Source organism: Opisthocomus hoazin, chromosome Z (assembly GCF_030867145.1).
Source record: "Opisthocomus hoazin isolate bOpiHoa1 chromosome Z, bOpiHoa1.hap1, whole genome shotgun sequence".
NCBI classification, from domain to species: domain Eukaryota; kingdom Metazoa; phylum Chordata; class Aves; order Opisthocomiformes; family Opisthocomidae; genus Opisthocomus; species Opisthocomus hoazin.
The window spans coordinates 80,536,587-80,559,258 of NC_134454.1; the positions used below are offsets into that span (position 1 = coordinate 80,536,587).

At 47.5% G+C, this 22,672-nt stretch overlaps 1 protein-coding gene across 4 annotated transcripts in view; it reads right to left on the reverse strand.

The window, feature by feature from the left end:
* Positions 1 to 1,281: 1,281 nt before the first annotated feature.
* UBAP1 (ubiquitin associated protein 1) overlaps positions 1,282 to 22,672 on the reverse strand; it is a 39,204-nt gene continuing 17,813 nt past the window's right edge. For 3 of the 4 annotated variants that reach the window (XM_075410822.1, XM_075410821.1, XM_075410823.1), the window contains exons 2-8: positions 20,862 to 20,902; positions 13,771 to 13,895; positions 10,367 to 11,296; positions 7,404 to 7,439; positions 6,745 to 6,942; positions 5,434 to 5,535; positions 1,283 to 4,213 (exon numbers count right to left, since the gene is read on the reverse strand). In XM_075410822.1, the coding sequence (XP_075266937.1) occupies positions 4,073 to 4,213; positions 5,434 to 5,535; positions 6,745 to 6,942; positions 7,404 to 7,439; positions 10,367 to 11,296; positions 13,771 to 13,895; positions 20,862 to 20,895 (1,566 nt within the window). In that variant the 5' untranslated portion in view covers positions 20,896 to 20,902 and the 3' untranslated portion in view covers positions 1,283 to 4,072. Of the gene's footprint in view, positions 4,214 to 5,433; positions 5,536 to 6,744; positions 6,943 to 7,403; positions 7,440 to 10,366; positions 11,297 to 13,770; positions 13,896 to 20,861; positions 20,903 to 22,672 lie in introns of all 4 variants that reach the window. The other variant, XM_075410824.1, reaches the window with a different exon arrangement.

A 22,672-nucleotide genomic window follows, 5' to 3' on the forward strand; every position in this document is an offset into this window, starting at 1 on the left:
TTTGGCTGAGCAGCAGTGCAGCCGTCGCAGTGACGCTCAGCGATCTGGGTTGCACATTTGGTGCAAAGACTCCCTGCAATGTCACACCGCCTAGGCCTGGGGAACGGAACGGACCTGCAAGGGGAGGACTCCTAACAGCAAAGTCCTACATCAGTGCCCTGGCTGTGTGTCGGGGGGTGTTGGCACTGGTTAGTCTCCATCTTGCAGCTGAGACTGCATTACTCTGCGGAGCAGAGAGCAGAGTCCCTCCAGGGTCTGAGTTTATTGCTCTCAAAATGGTTCCTGTGCCCGGGTTACAGGCCAGCAGCATGTCACACCTGAACCCAGGTCTCCCAGCCCCCTTTTCGGAAGCCTTCCTCGCCCAGAGAAATGAGGCTTCCAGGAGCAAGGCTCTTCGTGTCAGTGGGAGTCAAGTCAGCTACCAAATTTGAGCCACCCGTGAACCCCGTCTCTGGTCTGTTGTCAAACAGGCAAGACCTGAGCGCCAGTGCAACTTCCAGAGCAGGAGCTATTCGCTCCCTCGAGCGGTGGCCAGGAACACTGAAAAGCAGCCCTGGCTGTGAAAATCCACTCATCCTTAGAATAACAAGACTACAGAGGTGCTTCAAGTGCTGCTTGCCCAGGAGACACCAAAACCAGACTCCTAGTATGCAATGGAAACTACCAGAGCTGCTGTCAAAAATGGTGTTTTTTCTCTCCGCTCATAAGGTTATTACCTAGATGCTGCTTTAAATCTTGTGTGAAAATGTGCTAAATGAGTATTTAAAAAGTGTCATCCCCTTCCTGCTGTCTCGTATTGCAGTGACACCTGATGGGAATGGTTGTCACTTCCACTTGCAGAACGTATGTGGAAGTGTTTGTCGTTACAGCAGTCTAAGAGGTTAAGAGACCCTTGCCACGCGCAATCAAATGAACACAGAACTAAGATACATTCACTTTTGTATTCAGGTGCAACAGAGCTATTAATGCTCGTGGCAGAAGCTTGATATTTTATTTGAATAATTCACATTATTTAAAATAAAATTCCATTTACTGCAGAACTCTGGTAAAATTTGCTTTACAGTAAATCTGATCAAAATGCCCGTTTGCTGGATTGCAAGAGATTAAGTGGGGCTGGGAATCGGTCCGAGCCCCCCTCACGCCACGCCTGCCGAGGCAGCTGGCGCTTCAGCAGCTGTCCCCCAGCCACGCATGGCCGACCCCAGGAGCCAGCAGCAGAAGGGCCCTCGCACCAGGCCGTGCCGCACCGTCACCAGAACCCCTCGGTCTGCGCAGCACCGAGAGCCGCATCTGCGGGTGGCTGACGGAGCCTCGGAGCCCTGACGGGGCTGCCCCGGTCCAGAAGCACCGGGAGCCAGCCTGGGGGGCTGTGGGCCAGAGCACAACTGACAGTTTTGGCTCTGCCCTTCTCCCACAGAGCCTTCCCACCGCGGCACGCAGGCCCCGGTGTCTGGCAGCAGCTAGCGCTGGAAGGCAGAGCAAAGACAGAGCTGACACAGTGCTGAGTGCCACGTACTCAAACCAGTCTGACCTGAGGACCTAAGGAAAAGCATTACGGTCTCAGGTGTGATGAGGGACACCGCCACCTCGCCAGCCAGCAGCAGGCTCTGCCCAGCCATCAGCAGAACCTCCCCGTGTCCAGGCTGAGCTTTCTCCGCAGCCCGACAGGAGAGACCAGCAGTACCACAATACCTGCGGTGCACAGTGCCCAGAACAACACTCCAGTCCCACCACACTGTGCCACTTGTTACGCATTTCTTCTCCACTAGGCCACCAGGTTCATCCCCTCACCCTGTGATCTTTCCTTCCATGAGAAGCCACCCCGGAAACACTCTTCCAGCCTTCAGCCACCCAGCGATGCGAATCCAGAAACCTCGCTGCCAAAGCACGAGCAACATCAGCAGGGAAGACACAGATGGGTACGTCTCTTTGGAAGGAGGAGACCAGCTTCACAGGTATCGCTTCCCGTCCTCGCCCCTCTGCTCTCACCTCTACAATGGTCTCCATAAGTCAAGTGGTTACTGCAGTGAGGCTAAGAGCCAGACCCCGCAGGGGGACCGTGACAAAACTGAACACACATTAGCACAACCAAAGAGATTATTTTATTCTGAGGTTTGGTCTAAATAGCTGTTTCTTTGCTAGCAAGACTCCTTGCCCCTTCGGGACTCTCTAGTACCAGACAGCGGCTTGTTTGGGTATCAGCTCTGAGAAAACCAAAACTAGCAACACAACCGAACGCTCTCAGCCCTGACTGAAGCAGTTTGAGTTTTGTTTTCCAGCTTTTCTGATTAATCAGGAACCCCATTTCCTCATTTCAAACTGTCGCATTTCTCACCTGGGAAGGAAAGCTGGGCAACTGCTTTACCTGCACCCAGAGGCAGCAGCCGCTGACCCACCAGCTGCTGAACATCCTTCTGAGGCAAGTTTTGATTTCAGCCCCACAACGAGAAGCTGGTGAAGCTCAGTGCTACGAGATACGATGCAAGGCCGTCTGCCCTGGTCCTGCTCATCACCCATCTCCACACCTCCTAAATACTTGCCAGCTACATCTCTCCTCAGCATCATTTTGTTTTAAGTAAAGGTATGCAATTAACACAGTTGAGCACCTCACAGAGAATTCCAGGATTTAACACTGCACCAAATTAGATGTTTTGGTCATATAAAGTTGACAACATAATGGAGACAAACGCCATCTCCTTCAGGGTCCTGATAAGCTAAAACCTCCTACTGGAAAACCTAAGCTAAGGCAACGAGCCGAGTCATCATCTCCTCCTGAAGTCCAACGCTCCCAGCCCCATGCTCTAACGTGAGGTTGGATTCCTAGGCTCGGTTTAAGCCACAGAAAAAAAGCAGCACTTTGCACCACTGCAGGCGCCTGGGTGGAGACCTCTGGCCGTTCTGCCCCACGCACAGCGTCTGTGCGTGCCCGCCGGAGCTGGCAGCACCGGGGCAGGCAGGATCCAGCACGTTCTTCACCTGCTGAGGCCAAAGAGCACGAGAGATGGGAACCATGACACTGGGAGTTATGTTTGAGGGTTTTATTAGTTGTTCTTCTGCAGAATCAAAGTATTTAGCAAATAACTTTAAAGATTCCTCGAGGCTGCTGATATTTTATGTATTTCAAACTTGAACAATGTACAACGTAATACTCTGAACTATCAAAAACAACCCAAAACCTGATTTCTAGTACTAGATGTTATTATGTAATTCGATAGCAGTGTGAAAAACGGAACTAATGCAGTGAGTATATTTGTTTTAAAGAAAGTGCTTGAAAGAAACCTCCTGCATTACACCGAGTATTATTTAAAACAAAAAGATAACTGATATCCTACAAGCCTGGGGGATTAAGATTACCAAGCCCCAGCTCTCTGCCTTCAGGTTCAAGACCCAACATAAGTTGCAGGTCCAGGAAAAGTTCACAGCTTACCTGTTTCAAGAGAACTTACACACCGCTCAGCACTGGACGCTCATGTCTGGCAGAAGTTTTGGATGCATGGGTGGAAAAAAAAAAAAAACGCAAGAGGAACAGCTTCTGTCTTTATGCATAGCAACAGTTCCTGAACCAGTGTTTTACTAAGTTACAGACTAACTTTCAACGAAAAAATAAAACTCCATTGCACTAAAGGTCAAATTTAACCAGTTAATCTGGACTGTGACACAGTCAAGTAATTCAGTACACGCAGACACCATGAAAGCAGCTTCAAAGAACCAAAGCATCCTATTTTCAGAACCAACTTCATATTGTTCTGTCCAGCCCCAGTGCAACAGTGTGGGGGAGGGAACCACTCCCATCTCTGCCTATGTACAATTCCAGTAGAGGTCGGGCAGTCTAAACTCTCCGTGGCCAAGCTGGAAAAAGGAAACTTAGGAAAGGACACTTTAAAAATTTAAGAAAGAATGTTGGCTCTCAGTGGAAAGAGAAATGCTGGAGTGATGCGCGCAGGCGGGCTTGCTCAGTCACTCTCTCGTGTACGCGAAAAGCCGGACTCCTTCCTGCCAAAAGTCACTCTGGATGCGAAGGCGGCGGGGCTGGTCCTGCTCCGTTGCACGCCGAGAATCCAGGAATGTGTTTTCAGCTGGCTCCTGCACGGGCCATTAGATCTTCCAAAGCACTGTGTTGGTCGTTGTTATGCAATAATAAGACCTCTTTAATGTCTTTTAGTTCAAAGCCCATTTCTTTAAATTGACTCATTAGCTGGAGGAGTTCCGTGATCTGAAAGACACAGACTGTCTGTTATCTGTGAGAGTTAACAGAGGGTCAGTGGCCAGTGGAGGTTTAGCACAGAGCCTGCCCTCAGTGACCGGGCACGCCACGGGGTGGATTCCCCCTCCCCAGGTACAGCCCACTCCAGCTCCGTCAGGAGAGAGCCCACTCGCACTGGAGCCAGCAGAGCTCTGGGTGCAGCAGCCCACGGGGCCTCACCTTCAGTCCCCGGTGTCTGCAGTCCCGCATCTCCAAAACCCTCTGCAGCCAGGGCACCAAAGCTCAGCCTGCAGGGCATCTCTCTCCCAGCAGGAAATTTATCAGCCTGGCCCAGTTTGGGCTCCTGAAAGTGCTGATGAATGGCACCCTGCTCCCCTATCCAGCAGCTCCGGCTGCATCTGAATTTTTTTTAAAGTGACTTTGACTTTGGGAACAGTACAGCAGCCCTTGCTATCACCTGCTTCTCCCATCTAGGGCAAACTTGGGGGACTCGCACAAACCCTGCTGGACACACCGTACGATACTACCAACCGCAACCACGAACCCTCCCTGAGCTATGGAAAAAGAGACAAGCGGTGAATCAGCTGATCAGACCCTCTGCCATTCCCAGGGCCTCCGCTCCACTCCAGGAGAAAGAAAAACAACGAAAAACAAGCAAGCAAGTTGACGTGGCTAACCAGGAGATTAGCCATTTCCAGTCCTGGGGTTAAGCCAATAGCAAATGTGTTTCCTGAACTCATTTACTTCTCCCAACTCCATGCTGTTGTTCCTCTGTTTGCAAGCTCATCACTAAGTCCAAGCAAGACAGGAAGGTGTATACACACCAGGGGGGCTGGGCTGCACCTCTGAAGATGTCATGTAACTACTTGGCACACAACATGCTGGCAGACTTTAAAAGATCCTGCCCTGGCTCCTGCCTCTGTACCTCTGGCGTTGTTGAAACATCCAAAGAACCAGACCCAAAAAAACGTATTTTCCATCTCCTTCCGGAGCGAGCCCTAACCCAATTTGCTGAGCAGCCAGCCAGATGCGTTTGTACAAGGGAGAAAATCTATGGCCAGGACAGGCTGGCAGGGTTTGAAAGACATGAAAGGATGTCCTCTGGCAGTAAGTTCTGGAAACAAGGCAGCATTACCATGAAAGCCAGAATTGCATCAGCCAGAGGAAGTGCTGCTGGAATTCCCCACCACTGCGCACTCTCTCTATTGCTTAGCAGGCTGCGCCCTCACCTTCTCCTCTGAACACTGGTGCATCTCCAAAGCTGCTTCAACAAGAAGTGGGTCAAAGCCCTTCTCGCAGAGCTGTCCATGTGCAAACAGGTAATCCAGAACCTGTGGGGAAATGCAGAAAAGAAACTAAGTTTGCTGAGTGGCATTTGCAGCGCGCAGCTGAACACCACCTCTGTACATGCAGAGGGGCTCTCAGCACAACTCCACCTGGGACCGAAGTCCTCCCTAGCAGATGCTCTTTATGCAAGACCTTGTTCTGAGAAATCAAATAAGAACTTCTGCCCTCCTGGGCTCTCCCACCAGCTCTGAGCATTGTCTTCTACTCCAGTCAAAACAGTCTCAGAAGCCTATCTTTAGGCTTCCATACCTAATCACTGAGCAGAAGGCAGAAGTTCAACTGTGCTTTTTGTCCAAGAAGTTTTAAAAATGAAACTGTAGCTCCAGCAGTTAAGATGTGTCAGCTTTTAGCTTCCTCTCAAGCCAATTTCAAGAGCTGACGCAACCTGAGAGCAGTCAGCCTTTCAGGTTCAATGCAGCATGCTGGTGAGCGAGCTGCAAATCCCAGCCAACACGCCCAGAAACAGTGCCAGATTCCTCACCAGCCCTCAGCTTTGAGAGGTACGGGGAAAGGCCAGGCAGGTAACGCTGCGCAGGCGAAAGAATGCAGCCTGAAAATACAGCAGGATTTAAAACTGCCCTCCTAAGGGACATTTTTCCATCTGATACCACAGTTCACCCCAGTGCACAGCTTAAACAGCTCTCGACGCACAGGCTGTGGGCAAGCGGACCAGCTCCACCAGCACGAGTCACCGGGAGACTCGTCCTGCCCAGGCACAGCCCTGCCAGGCGATGCTTGGCGCAGCACACAGCCCGCGAGGGTCAGCATGGGCGGTCTGAGCCCGCGCCACGCTCCGCCCCGCAGCGCTTCATGCTCTGTGACCAGGTTCCAGCAAGCGTCTGAGGCGTCGCGCGAGGCGGGCGGCACCAGAGCGCACGGAGGAACGTCGGTCAGCGGTGCCTCGCGAGAGCCTTCCAGCGCTGCGTAAGCCTGCGGGGGCCGACCTCTCTACAAGGAGCGATGTCCGCATCGTAGCCCCTTGTGCTCAGAACAAGGACCTGGCTGCTTTTTTGTCCGACAGCACCGAACACGGCGTAGAGCCACGGTCAGCTTCCTTCAGACGGTTCTGGGGCTCCTGGGAAGGTCCAGAACCTCTCCCAGCTTCACGCGGAGCTACAGGCCCATCGCAAGCCCAGAGCAGCTCCAACTCAGCGTCCCGTCAAGGTTCTCTTTCCCATTGCACAAGCTCTCACCTGGTCTATGTTCTGTCCCTTCTTCTTCATGGCTTTCAGGACGTTCTCAGGCGAGTATCCCATGTTGACGACCGTCTCTATGCACTGCCTCTCGCTAGCAGAGAGGGCCTGCTGTAGCTCAGGAGCGAGGCCACCCGACCGCTTTCTGCAGCCGGCGTTATTGGGCACTTTCGACACTGGGAAATTTTGGTGTGTTACCTAAAGGGGAAAACCCAGAGGCAAAGGTGATGGGGTCATCTTCTGCATCCCCACATTCTGTTTCTGGCTAGTGCAGAACCAGGATACCCCGTGTGATTAATCCAAGGGGCTTTCTATACTGCCCTTGGAAAGTTACTCACCGTTAGGACGAAACCAAGCAGTGCACATAATCTGACTCCCACCACACTCTTTTTTACACTCAAACTGGCAATTAAGAACACAGAGTCTTCACAATACATCCTCTGTCACCAGTGTGACCAAAACCTTTCAATATGCAACCTCTGCAACAGGGAAGGTCCTTATGATACAGCCAAACCCTGCACCTCAGAGGAAGCACCAAGGCTGCTTCCCTCTCCCCTGGTTTACTCATCACCTATGACTTCTGCACTCAAAGGAACACTGCTTCTGGAGATGGTCAGAAACACGGTCTAGTGCAAGCAAACAGGTATTTGGGAACTTACCACAGGGATTTCTGTTTCCTTGTAGTCTGGGTGTACCTGTTGGACAACACACGAGTAAGATGACTATAAATACTACGCACCAGTGAGCGGAATTGGCTACAGCTGGGGGAGAAGGGTTTTACGGGAAGGATCTGGGAATAAGTCTACCACACTAGGGAGACTTGTGGTCTCATCAGGCTTCCATGTGAGATGCAGACATTATGCAGTTGTGTGTAGTTATAGAACAGCCATCATAAGGATCGTTTCTTCTCTCAGCACTCTACAAACAGATTATACTGCAAGCAGGATGTGACCCCCCTCATAATAATAGTAAACTTGTTTATTCTGTCACTGTAACGTCTACATGTTCATACAGCTCAGTGTAACAGGCTGGTTCCTGTTCAGCTCTTGACCCAGTGCTACGTGGCCTGAATCACAGAGCCACAGAATGGTAGGGGTTGGAAGGGACCTCTGGGGGTCATCTAGTCCAACCCTCCTGCCGAAGCAGGGTCACCTACAGCAGGCTGCACAGGACCTTGTCCAGGCAGGTCTTGAATATCTCCAGAAAAGGAGACTCCACAACCTCCCTGGGCAGCCTGTTCCAGTGCTCCGTCACCGTCAGAGGGAAGAAGTTCTTCCTCATGTTCAGACGGAACTTCCTGTGCTTCAGTTTGTGCCCGTTGCCCCTTGTCCTGTCGCTGGGCACCACTGAAAAGAGTCTGACCCCATCCTCCTGACACCCACTCTTCAGATATTTATAGGCATTTGTAAGGTCCCCTCTCAGCCTTCTCTTTACTTTCTGACTGTGAGCAAAGTCAAGAGAAACACACACCCCTTTTCTACTCTCAAAGCACTGCATTTCACATGCCATACAACAGAAGTGTGGCACAATGGCTAAAACGGACATGTGATTTTTCTACCAACACCCAACGCTTGGTTGCACTCCCAGTGTGCCAACAAGGCCAGGTAACACTCCCCACTGTACATCTGCTCCGTTTCTACACAACCGGGCTGCAGAGGGCAGAACCAACGCACCACTTCACACTTCGCTCAAGGCAACAGCGGTGCTAAGGCAGAACTTCACCCCATCAACTCTGCACATTTCAGCACGCCCATTTAAAAGTCTTCCTGAATTTTCAATACTATTAGAAAAGACTGCAAGAAATCACTGTGGACCAAGAGCCTCGGCTTTTTGCGTTTCTTCATACTTATTATGCAAACAGAGATTGCTTGAAAGCTTGTCCACTCCTTTCAGAAAGGCCTTCTCTGGGCCCAAACTGAATGACAAAAAACTGTTTATAGAAAAACAGTTCTGAGAAAATCTATTATGATTTTGATAAATTCCACTTATTTGCAAAAAAAACCCCAAACCACCACCAAGGAAGTTTTGTTCTGCACTTCTGACCGCTTTCACCTTCAGGGTAAGAATTCCTCTTCCAGGAGGCAAAGTCTGAGAAACCACATTCAGTCTGATGGACTGGTCTACCCAACAACTTATCCTCACAGAGAGGGCTTCAAAGGTCTTTGCACACACCTTCTCCACGCACTTTTACCAGAGAAAAAAGTACTAGAACATGGGACACACTGAAATGGGGGTGTGGAGTAGCCCTGAAATCTCCGATCACCAAATTTTAGGATGCTTTGTTATTGATGCTGCAGCCAGGAAAACCAAAACTGCTTCTGACACCCGAGATTCGAGAGGGTGGGAAAACCAGCTCCTCCTCCTCACTCAGCTTGAGCCTGACACCCTGTGCTTGTGGTCTGTGACTTTCCATGGAAGAGGGAAACACCTAGAGGAATGGCAGGGGACAAAGCCAGGACCGGTCACTCAGCAGCCACGCTCCCTCACGTCTTGAACTTGCATCTCAGCGCCTTTCACGAAGCCGCCGTGCAGTGCTATCGGAATGTGCTTGCACACTGCCTATTTTCAGGGACTTCATACAACGCCGGGAGTCCTTCCTGCAGCTGGTGTGTCTGCACACATCGTGCTGCTGCAGCAGTACATATTCTGAATGGTTCACCAGGAGTGCCCCATCCTCCCCTAACCAGAGACTTCTGTAAATAAAATGCATCACGCTAGTCAGGCCTCTGACAAGGTTTGTTTAATTCCAAAGTGTTGTCTTCACTAGTCATCTCTGCCTGTGCCCACACTGCAGAAGGCAAACCAGTGAGCTTCAAAAAAAAGAGGAGAGGGGACCACCCAACACAGAATCAGTGAAATCAGAGAAATCACAGGTTTATTTCCATTCAAAAAATCCTAGATCCAATTCACCGGTAAAGCTTAAACTCCAGTGGTAACTCCAAATCCAAAGTTACAATTTCTAGCCTTGTGAGAAACCTCAAAATATACCAGATTTCAGACCACCATCATTATCCTCCTTTTAAAGATTAGATTTAAAAAGGACCTCATGAATGAAAAAAAAAAAAAAGACATTTTTATTTCACTGCAGGTCAACTGCAAGCACTTTCTTTCCTGAATGACACAGTACATCTGTGGTTTTTAATGTATTATTGCTTCTATTCCTTGAAAATCCTGCATTTCACGTTATTTCCAGCAAAGAAATAAGCAATCTAAGGAACAAATCTAGCAGAGATTTAACTCAAAACCTAGTAACACTTCAGAATCTGATATACCTTAGTTGGGTAAGACAGAATGCAGGACCATATAAAGAAACCTTATATACTTAGCTCAAAGGTGTGCAACTGAACAAGAAGAGCTGAAAAGCTGAAAGAAAAGTCACCAGAATTGGTCTAAAAACACCAGATGTTGAGGAAACCTGCAGAGTAATAATCTGATGTTCAGAACTGCCAGCATGAAGACCTGTTGGATTCATCAATTTGCCTTGTAAATTAAGAGGATCTACACACATCACTCCCATCAGATGAGACTAAAGTCAAAGCCACTGGACATTTTAGAAGCAATGTTTGCCTGTGCACCTCCACGTCTCCCCAACAACCCCAATTCTAATCCACTGCATGTTTACCGTAGTCACTGTGCTTTGAGATGATTCTTCTTCAGTACAAACTGTCGACGCAGCCAGGGAAGGCAGCCTGGATGAAGAGGACAACGTTGATGTCTCCATGCCACTGTCCTCATTTAGAGCGGAGAGACCAACCACGTGGTGTCCATTCAGTTCGCTGGCTTTACTCTGAGCGCAGGTCTGCAAAGAGCTGAGCAAAGTGCCATTGCGGAAACAGGTAGTGCTGTGGAAAGTGCTCGTGAGCTTTGATGACTTCTGATCGCTCTCATCGGAGTCAAGTTTAGGAAAGGACAGGGATTTGATATTGCTCACTGAAGTGATAGGGGAGAGGGACACTTTGGAAGACAAGGACATCTTTTCACAGTTTCCCAGCTGCGGTAAAGTGATAAAGCCATTGGGTTTGTGAAGGGGCTTGAAGTCCAACGTGGCCCTTTCTATGGATGCCAGAACTTCCTCATCTTGCAACACAGACTCAGACCCTCCTTTGGGCAAGGTGTGATCTAACAGCTGGGCAACTATTGGCCCAGTAGTACCAACATGAATTTCAAGAATATTTTTTAATTCCTCCTTATCATCGATAGTTTTTAATTCCAGTTTGTCAAATGGGTCTTCTTCACATTCAAAATCAGCTGGGTTGAAGTCTGCTTTCGGGCGAGGTGGGCTGAGAACCTTCTGCTTCACAGCGCTGCTGTTGGCTGGCGTGGGAGTAAGAATACTGTTGTGCTGCAGGCTAGCAAGGATGGGGTTAATAGGAGGAGGCATGGCCTCAGGGCAAGGTCCCTCTGAGAACCCCATTTTATTGCTGTCCTCTGGAGCTGCTTTTGAGTTCGCTAGCGCTTCTTCTGCCTTGCGCTCAGCTTCTCTCTGGGCAGCTTGAATTTTTTTGATATCTTCAGCCCACTCAATAGTTTTATTTTCCAATGAGAAGTCATACTGACCAGGGTGGAGGGGAAAGGAGAGGAGAAAAACGAAAAATATTGTAAGGATCACAGCAGCTACTTTTAACAGCATGATAAGTAATAGAGTAAGAGCTACTAGAAGACAGCAGAAGTAGCTCATTTTGCCTCTAGCAACAAAACCTCGTTATAGTCTGGATTAGAATATCGTATTTTGCCTCCTTCCTACATGTAGTTTCACTTTAGAACTACTGATCATCTCAAGACCAGTTTAACAGCCCTCCCCCCTCTTCCCCAGGACAATGGATGTAGCAGGGGGAAGTCTGATGCGTACTAGACAGACAACCATACTCTGATCTGTCACCGCAGAACCTCCCCTGTCCACAAGTCATTCAAGAGTATGGCAGAGTATTTTTTCATCCCAAGACTAATGTGGTACTATTCAGTTCCCCTGAAAAGCTTCCTAAGGGATCTGACACACCCACTGGTATTCTGACCCCAGTGCCAGTGGCTCACCAGCCAAAGGGGATACACTGGCTACGCCAAGGATGACAACCACCTGCAGCAGCAGATTTTGCTGCAGTTCCTGGCATGACACGATCCCATAAGCTTTTCTCATAACGCCAGCTCCTGCAGGGCCAGGTTAGCACAGGAAGGCATTTGTAAGGTACTCCCCTACCACTTTACTGGCCACTGTAGTGGTTTGGTTGAGAGGGCAAAATTCTGAACAGGCTACATCTACTTAAAGCTTTAATATCTTATGAAGAATGAACAGCCTCAAATGCTCTTTAAATAACCACAAGATGTTCAGAGAACACAGCCTACAAGCTAAGTCCAGGGTGTAACCTGCCTTTGACTCACAAGAAGTCGTAAGATATCCTTGCCAGGATAACCAAACAGGAGCGCTCTTGCCATGGGACTGCCAGGTCATACACATACCTAGCTCTAAAGAGCAACATGCCAGCAAGGCTTGCCAGGCCTCTACTCGGCTCTTCTGGGACTCGCTACATGTTGTGCCACATCCCATGCTATAGCGGGCTCCAGCGAGATTCTGCAGACCTGTCGTCTCAGCTGGATGACAGCTTCCCTTCCCTGAGCTCTCAGGCTCCGAGAGGTGTGATCTACAATTTATCAGCAAGGTGACTTTGAAAAACAGCTCACTGGCAGAAGTGTCGGGCACTACTTGTTACACATTCTTTGCTATCTGAGCAGAGCTATTGTAGTTATGCATGTGTGTATGTATATGGTCATATATGGCCAAAAAGGACCATATATATAAGCCATATATTTTTACATAAATACTCCCCATTTTTCTAATGTAAAACAAAATATATGGCTTTGGTCAATTTTGATTCACTGCACTTTTATTTGTTTTAAACAGCTCTCACTACAGCTGTAAAAAAAGTCAAATTGCACTGTGAATCACACAGTGTACATGGTCATATCGTACTACGCAAGGCACTGCGGTCCAATCAGGCACACGGCACGTGGGCCTCAGCTTGGCAGGAAAATGGAGACACAGCGCACTGAAGCCAGCAACAGGTCATGGGAGTCTCCTTTAGCTCTCCCACAGCAGCTTAACTGGGTGGAAATACGCGTAGTAAAACAATCAGGTAATCATTTAATGGTTATAATGAAAAAACTATGACTTCGTGTAATTCAAATACTCAGGGCTCTGGTGGAAGAGTTGCAGGGCAGGGTAATTAAAAAAAAAAAAAAAAGAAAAAAGCACAGAACCACCTACAGCAACCTGTCACAGCACAAGTGAAAACAGTCATGAGTTTGCACTGACTAAGGAAAATCATGGATCTAAACTAGAAAACAAAACATAGTTCAATTAGATTTCCTGCATCACAGCCTGCGTTTGGAGATTAGATTTTCAACAGTTATGCTAAAACAATTTATTTTGTGCTACCAGGAGTTTACGTTAACAGAGACATGCTCCTCATAGACCTGGAAAGCATCCGTACCAAGCTGTAACCTGTTTGCCCTACAGCTGGAAAAGAATTCCCACTCAGAACTGCACAGAAAACAAGAACTGGAAGTTTATTTCTTCATCCCACTATTGGGAAAACCCATAAAATATGGTCATGGAAACACTCGTTACTCTCAAACAAGATTCTGCAAGTATTCCACAGCATGGGTGTATCAGTTCTTACCATTTTTCCCACTTAAAAATGCTACTCACATTTGGTCAGGGGAACAGTTAGACCCGTAACTATTACACAAAAACGTTGCACTTTTAAAAAGTAGATACACTGAAATAAACACTATTAGGCTTTTTAATGTGACAAAAAGCAGAAGCTTTTTACATGGCCTATCGTATTTTTATCTTTCTATGTATTCTAACAGACCTTCTGCAACTATGGTCTGGCATATGAAATGACACAAGACGGACAAGATTAAAGTTTGAACACGCGTGCAAACTGCGACTACTTGCAATTTACAGCATCATGTGTTGGGGGCGGGGGCGAGGTGGAAGAGAGCGGAAAGGCAAAACACATCACTTACCTGGGCTTCTCTGACAAGCTGAGAAGAATCAGGCAGGCAGAAACCAATGGGTAATCCAACCTTCGCCGGGGTTTTGAATTTGTCTCCTATCTTAAATGGGACATCATCAAGATAGCTGAAAGGCCCTAAGACACAAAGCAGAACTTGCATCAGAAAACCCTTACGTGTTTAATGCATTCAATTAAGACTCACATTTCTGTATTTGGGAGATATTTGATCTCTGCTGCCTCAGCTACACGAGGTCACTCAATACAAAGGAAATTGCTTCATCAGAAACACATTCAATCTGTTTGGATTTCATTGCCTCAGTTTTGGTGTGGTTTTTTTTTTAACTGTTCTAGCCCATACCTACTGAAAAAAACCCACCTCACTACGTAACAATCCAACAATTGAACAGATTTTTAAGTTAATATACACTTAGCTTCCTTTGTGACGAGACTACGCCTACACAGCTGGAAGGTGAAGCTCTCCTGAACGCTGTATTCTGTTAGGCCTCCATAAAAAGATCCATCTCTTTTTGTCATATTCAAAACAGGCTTTAAAATGACCTAGCTTCAGATGAGCCGGGACAAACTAAAATCCAAGTTTTTTGGCATACAAGTAGGAAATAACATTTGGACAGAAGTGATCACAAAGGCAAAGTGGCCCAAAGCCTAGAGACTCCGCTTTAATCAAAACACTGCAAAATCTCAAGACTATTTAGCATAGCAATTCTGATTTTTCACAGAATCATTGAATGGTTTGGGTTTGAACAACCTTAAAGATCACCCGGTTCCAACCCCGCTGCCACTAAGCATACCCAGACCTTCCACCAGACCAGGCTGCTCAACGCCCCATCCAACCTGGCCTCGAACACTGCCAGGGAGGGGGCAGCCACAGCTTCTCCGGGCAGCCTGTGCCAGGGCCTCACCACCCTCAGAGTAAAGAATTTCTTTCTTAGATCTAATCTGAACCTGCCCTCTTTCATCTTGAAGCCGTTATGCCCTTGTAAAAAGTCCCTCTCGAAACAAGGCAATCTAACTTAATCAGCATTCTGACACGTGATCACTGCAGCAAGAGGCCTCAGACCTATTTCACAGTCCTCCAACCCTCCTATACATCTACCACTTACACATGTGTGGCAGCTGCACCCGCCCCAACAATGATCAGGGCTTCTCATCCCTGGTCTGGCACCGATCACCACCCCACCCCACTGGGACACCATGACCCCGGTCATGGACTTTCCCTGGTGGTGGAAACAGAAAGGTGGAACCCCTTGGTCGGCAGGCAGGGCCCCAGCCAACAACCTGCCTTGGCTGAGAGGAAATTCCAGACCTCTGACCATGAGTGACGACAGGTCAGACCCAACCAGGCTATAAAAGGGACCCCCTTCCAGAAGCACCCAGAGACACAGTTCTCGGGAGCAGTGGGCCTGCGGTCTGGGACTCTCCCTGAAGGATGAGACGATCCTCAAAGAAACTTCCATGGATTAAGTGCCCTCACCCTTCTGGTGAGGGATTACTTCTTCTGCATACCCCTGAGTGAGCCTTTGAACCCTTCGGGGTGAGCAATCCTGCCTTCTGGGTACCCGTGAGAGAGAGCTTCCCTGCTGTGAGCGGATGTGTGCACACCCTGCACCACCATTCTTGTGTGATGTTGTGTAGTGATAAACCTGGAATTTGTTAAATGCTGTCAGAGTGTCATCCCAGTTATCCCGCACCCCCTCCTTGTTTCCTTAGTTTTGGTTGTTTAAAATTTGTTCCAGTAGATCCAGCCATACACCACGTAGTATTATTAGCTCCCAACTGACAGCCTGAACCTCCAAATAGGCTGTGTCTGCTGAACTGTTTGTCATGTAAGCTCTCCGTTCAACTCGACTGTTCTATTTTGATACTGAATCACAGAATGGTAGGGGTTGGAAGGGACCTCTGGGGATCATCTAGCTCAACCCCCTGCCGAAGCAGGGTCACCTACAGCAGGCTGCACAGGACCTTGTCCAGGCGGGTCTTGAATATCTCCAGAGAAGGAGAGTCCACAACCTCCCTGGGCAGTCTGGTCCAGGGCTCCGTCACCCTCAGAGGGAAGAAGTTCTTCCTCATCTTCAGGTGGAACTTCCTGTGCCTCAGTTTGTGCCCATTGCCCCTTGTCCTGTCACTGGGCACCACTGAAAGGAGTCTGGCCCCATCCTCCTGACACCCACCCTTCAGATATTTGTAAGCATTTCCAAGGTCCCCCTCTGCCTTCTCTTCTCCAGGCTGAACAAGCCCAGCTCCCTCAGCCTTTCCTCAGAGCAGAGATGCTCCAGTCCCCTCACCATCCTTGTAGCCCTCTGCTGGACTCTCTCCAGTAGCTCCTCATCTTTCTTGAACTGGGGAGCCCAGAACTGGACACAGTACTCCAGAAGGGGCCTCACTAGGGCAGAGCAGAGGGGAAGGAGATCCTCCCTCGACCTGCTGGCCACACTCCTCCTAATGCACCCCAGGATCCCATTGGCCTTCTTGGCAGACAGGGCACACTGCTGGCTCATGGTCAACCTGTCGTCCACCATCACCCCCAGGTCCCTCTCCACAGAGCTGCTCTCCAGCAGGTCCACCCCAAGCCTGTACTGGTGCATGGGGTTGTTCCTCCCCACCTGCAGGACCCTGCACTTGCCCTTGCTGAACTTCATCAGGTTCCTCTCTGCCCAACTCTCCAGCCTCTCCAGCTCTCGCTGAATGGCAGCACAGCCTCCTGGTCTATCCACCACTCCTCCCAGCTTTCTGTCATCAGCAAACTTACTGAGGGTACATTCTAAATCTTCATCCAGGTCACTGATGAAGAAGTTGAACAAGAGTGGGCCGAGTACTGACCCCTGGGGGACACCACTAGTTAGAGGCCTCCCACTAGACTCAGCGCTGCTGATGACAACCCTCTGAGCTCTGCCCTTCAGCCAGTTCTCAATCCACCTGACTGGCCACTCATCCAGCCCACACTTCCTGAGCTTCCCTACGAGGATGTTATGGGAGACAGTCTCAAAACCCATGCTGAACTCAAGGTAGACAACATCCACTGCTCTCCCTTCACCTACCCAGCTGTTCATGCCATCATAGAAAGTTATCAGATTGGTCAAGCATGATTTCTCCTATTCCCGACTATTAAACTGATTTTTGAAACGTACTTTTTCGTCTGTCCTCACACTTCTGTGACAATGTGTTAGGACAAAACTCTCCAGGCATCTTGCAAACTCATGAGGCAGAATCACTCAGAGCTCAACCACCTCCAAGAATCCAGGCTACGGGTTGTCTTCCTTGAGCTTCTTTTTTTATTGGAACACCCACAATATAAATTGCACTTAGTTTCTCAATTAGCAGAAAGGGGTCTCTTTGATCACTGGTCTAAGCTTGTGGAATTACAGGCAGAGTTTCTAACTGTGTATCACATTCTGAAGTGTCCCTCTAGCACTCATTTCTAATTTCGCTTTGAGTGTTGCAGATCCAAAACAATGTTAGTGGCTACATCTAAGATGGTGTTCAGTGACTAACCTCTTGCTCAGTGAGCTGGCACTTGCCGTTTTTTATCTGACCCGTTTTCATACTTTAGATGACAGTTTAAGTACTGTTTGTGTTCCTTCACTGCTGACTCATCTACAACAAAGAAGCCACAGGCTCCAAAAGGATGAGCAGCTTTCAAAAACAGGAATATCCTGTTAATTTGGAGTTAAATGTTTATGTGCTGTCATCACTTGAGCTCTCATTAAGTGTTTATGTGCTGTCATCACTTGAGCTCCCATACTACGCACTGCGCTGGCTGGTCCCAGAGCCCTGTTCGGACACAGGTGATATTTCCTCCAGCTCTCGAACCATCAGGCTGAATAACCTGCACCCCACCTGCGCCACCAGGATGAAAAATGCTCCAGGCAGAATACAGTAGTATTTTCACTGATCCTTACTGAGAAGCACGCATTTGGCATTACACAGCACAGCATCCAGATGGTACCTCCCTGGCCACCAACACCACTATTTGCAACAAGGCATCTAAATGAATTTTGAGCTGGCAATTTGGGAACTTGGATATGCCATAGTGTTTGCTCGTGCAGAAATAGCAGTTGTGGCAGCCTTTGCACTGAGAGTGGTAAATCACGGCCAGGTCACAGACAACCAGACCTCCCGACTGCTCAGAGTGCGGTGTGACTGCTGCTGCTGTGCCCTGCTTACCGCACTGGCACGAGTCATGCCCCAAGCAGGATGATCCAAACGAAGCAGGATTGCCTCTCTGCACTGAACTCACAGCCCGTATTGCTCAGTGTGCCAAAGCTTGTCCTATGAGACCGACTGACACAGTAAGTGGTAGGCACCTCCCCTTGCACAGCTGCTACCTTTGCCCGAAACAGATACCAGCCACAGAGGGCACCAGCACACACTGTGGTATTTACACAGCAACACTCCTTGTTTTGGTGCAGTAAAAAAACCCCTAAACACACCTAGACTAGATGGGATGAACTGATAATTGCCAGTTTAACCTCAGAAGCTAGACTAAGGAATAAAAACCTTCCAGCTTCTTCCCAGTATACTGATTTTTTTTAATAACAACCACTGCAATAACCTGATCTTGAATATAACTCTGCTACAAAACCTGCAAGCACACGTTAAGAAACACACCAAGTGTTTTATGGCATTTGATGGTAAAAACTCCTTCTGAGGCAAAACGCTGGTATTCACTTAGTTCCAGCCCAATCGAACAGTACTAGTGTACTGAAGTTAAAATCTGACCCTGAAAGCCAAGAATCCTTTTCTTTTTGTAAATGGATGAAGCTTCTGCTTGAACACACTGATGGGCAAAGGTGCAAATTGTTTTAAATGGCAAGTTCTAAAGCAACAGGCAAAACCTACATACAGAGAGTATTATGCAAGCCACTGTTTCAATAGCTACGTGTTCAGGTAAAGCAATTAAAGGGTTTTTTGAACTGTTATTTAATATTGCTGGTGGCCACTTCATTCTTTTTAGCAGTTGAAAGCATATTGAGGAATTTCTGAGAATAGCCCTGACAAAACCATACCTGTCCGTCTGATCTGACACAGCGCACTACAGAATATCCCTGGCCCAGGGAACTACCATGAGAGGAAGAATTCTGTCCACTTTAGTGCAACGCGGAAATCACCAGCCAACTCACAGCAGCGTCCTTCAGTTCGGTAGCAGAATGGAAACATTTAAGATAAAACCAGTTACAGGTTATGAATGGGGAACAGTTTTGAAACTTAGTTTTCGTGGTCACACAAACCACACTTATGCAATTCTCAGAAATGGCAGTTTAAAACTTTCAAGTTGCATAGTCTCAGTGACAATACAAGAGCAATATTAATGTACTGCACTTGGTATAACCCACACTTTTTGTGCAACAGATGAGAGCTGCATTTCTGTATGCCACTAATTACTAGAACTTAAGCTTCAACTTCCATTTACTGAAATGACAGGAGGGCATTTGAAGTTACATGCTTAGGCATAGTTGCAAGTGGATGCACCATCTGAACATGGTCCTTAACAACCTGCTCTAGGTATTAAGCAGCAGGTTTGGACATCATGATCTCCAGAGGTCCCTTCCAACATCAACCATTCTGTGATTCAACAACAGTCCTCTAAACTCCAATAAGCAGCTCAACAGCAAGTGCAAAAGATGCATCAACTGTGTTGACCAGTTTCATGAGCCTGCCAGGGACACTGAGCTGAAGGTAGCTGTTGGGCTAGATGTTTCACAGTATGCCAAAATTCACTTAGTGGGATTAATTCTTAATGGCCCTGGAGAAGACTGAAACAATTGCCCTGCTGATTTCTTAAGACATAATAAGCCAAGTAAATTGCTCCACTAATCCTCAGAAACCGTACTGTGACAGTGTCACCGGTATCATTAGGAACAGAGGGTACACAAAACAGTAGACAAGTTAACCAGACAGCTTACAGCACCATTTGGTTTGATTTTGTTATTTTGAAGCAAGAACCATGTTCTACCACATCATACTGTTTTGAGAAATATTAAAGACAGGTTGAACTGAAGCTCCAAGCAGTTTCCTTGCTAGGCTGGTTTAGGAAGCAGCAGAGAGGAACAAAAACAGACTCAAAAGACAAGCAGTTCAGAGTGTTTGTAGAGACCATTCACAGATACAAGAGCCGCTGCTGAAGAGCTGGCAGCTACCTAATAAAGAAATTAATTGTCTTGCAGTAGGATCACTGGGCCACAGCAAAGGAGACCATCTGACAGTTAAGTTTTATTAATCCTAACCATGTATTTAAGTGAGGCATTTCTTATTCTGTACTTCAACCTTAACATTCTCAAGACTGAATAAAAAGCTCAAGGAAAAATGGAATTCCCCAGGACCCTCTTATTTGAAGCGTTACCCAGGAAGATCAAGTCTGAGTTTCTAAAAACAGAACTTTTATAGCATGAAAAATCATGTTAGAAATTTCCCTTGAACATCTCAGTACTGCCTTGAATGATTACTGATTTGAAGAAGCTGTGTTACATACAACAAACTGAACTTCATGTTCCACAGAAATACTAATCCTGTCAAATTACACCCCATTTTCTAAAAGATATGAATATATACAGGCAAATAATCTTTATGACACCAATCATCTGCATGACACCACACATCTCAAATGTAGAAGACGCTCTCTTTTGCACTTGCCTGCTGAACCATATTAACAAAAAAACTGATGTAAGCGAAAAGCAAGCATAGCTCAATGACATATTAAGAGCTTCACTTTCAGTCCAACTTCTCATGGGACTTCCATAGAAAGGATCTACAGATCGAGTGGCCATTTCAGCAAATATCAGATCAGTATCACAACTGCAGCTCAGCTTAGATTTTTGAAGGGGTAAGTAGAGGTAGGGGAAGGTATTATTCTGCCATGAAGGAGCAGGGAACAGTCACAGGCTGAATTTCAGTTTAACCAGAGAACAGGCACAGCATCAACAAGCAACGACGCAAGAAGGAAGCCAAGGCACCTCATTCCTAACAAAAAACTACTCAAGAGGCTAAACAGATTAGTCTCTGTGGACTGTTTAGGCTGGGACATTAGGCAGCAGCAGTAGCAGAATTCACCCTGTTGAACAGACAAGGATGCCAGATTTCACTCACCATGAGAGTCGGACCCCAACTTCTTAGAAGCCATTTAGAACCTGAAAAACATTTTAAAACAGCTTTAACAACTTTATACGTATAGCACAGCATAAGCCTACGTAGTTCTACAAAGTCTTGTCTCTAACGGACATGTTGCAGACGCTTGCTATTTAACCTGTTCCTATGATCGATAAGCAAACCTTTTTTACAGCCTCGAGAATTGACTGAGCAGGCAAACAACTTAGCCCAGGGTCTGACAATCTAAATGGCAAAATGAAGAAGAAAAAGAAAAAAAAAGGCAAGAAGCAGCCAGACTGATCACGAAGGCAGAGTGTTCCAGATTACAGTGCTCAGAGGCTGCTCTGTCCCAGCCCCATGGAGCACACCCTGCCTCCCTTTGTATTAAGAACAGCCCTTCCTCCTGGAAATACCACACCGATTCTCCTCAGTTTAATCACTGTTGCTCTAAAAAGGGATACTATCATATTGGGCATGCAGTCAGTTAGCCAGCATGGCACTTGTCTAGACACACCAGGTAATGCACAGGGAACAATGCAGGTACACAATAAATGGTATCAATGGAAAGATATTTTCAGATACACAGAAGAAAATAACGCTAACGAGTCCTCACCCACTGGCCACAGAATTTTACCAGCAACTTTCAAAATTTGGACGCAAATCTTACATGGCCAAGATGTTAAACAGAAAGTGTCTAGTCAGTTTTCAACACAGAGCAGGCCTGTCCTGAGAAAACAGTTAAGGTAGAATTTACCGTCTAATTAGTCATCAGCTAAAACCCTGCTCCAGAAGGCTTACGGTGTGTTCAATCACGTAACTGGTTCTTCCCCTAGAAGTACATCACAAGATCTGTCTCAAGACGCCACAGCATAATTCTTTGAATAACAGAATATGTAAGTCGTCCTTTAGCATTATGCACAACGAAGAATCAGAGTTGTCCTTTGTTTCTGAATTCCTCCAGCTCCGCCCGAAATGCCCAACAGCTGTTCCTTATAAACATGCAGTGACCTGGTACAGCACAACAGCAGCAGACAGCGCACAAAGCGTAACTTGGAGCATATCTAGCATCCACACCCATCATTCGTCAGTCAAGGTGTCTTAGCCTCACTGTTTCCACTCCAGATTCCAATCACAAGTGTTAACGTAAAGGAAGGGAGTCAGAAGGTGAGGATTACACAGACAACTCAGCTGCTCCTCCTGGCTGCTGCTGACATGACTAGGGTCAGAAAGAGCCAGTTGCAAGTACCTTAGGCAAGCACCTTTTGCTGTGCAAAGGTCTCTTCCAACACTACTTTGAAATCAACAGGTGAACCAACCCTGCTGGCTAATGGGAATTTAACACACAGCTAAAGCCAGAGCTGTACAAAGATGATAACTTGGGTGCAACCAGACTTCACGAAACACAGTGAACAGACGCTAGGCTATGAGGAAATGAGTCACACCAAGCAATTCCACGTATACCTCATACATAAAAGCCATGTGTCATTCTGCTCAGCGTTTATCAGGTTCTTCTCAGCACATCTCACCATCTCTCTCAACATCGGTATTACGTCCAAAGCCACTACACTAAGCCAGATAACTGGTTTTGGCATTAGCCAGCAACTGCTTCTCAGAAGCAAACAAAACATTGCAGCTTCAAAGACAGAAGAAAAACGAGGTGAAACAGTGCTGAGCCTGCCATCTCAGAAAGGCTGTCAAGGGCAAAGCCACAAGACCACCCGGTACAGCTGCATGTCAGCTACTAATGCTAAATGGGCTCCACTCGTCCCACTACCCCAGAGGAGGAGACCAGACTGCAGACTACATCATCT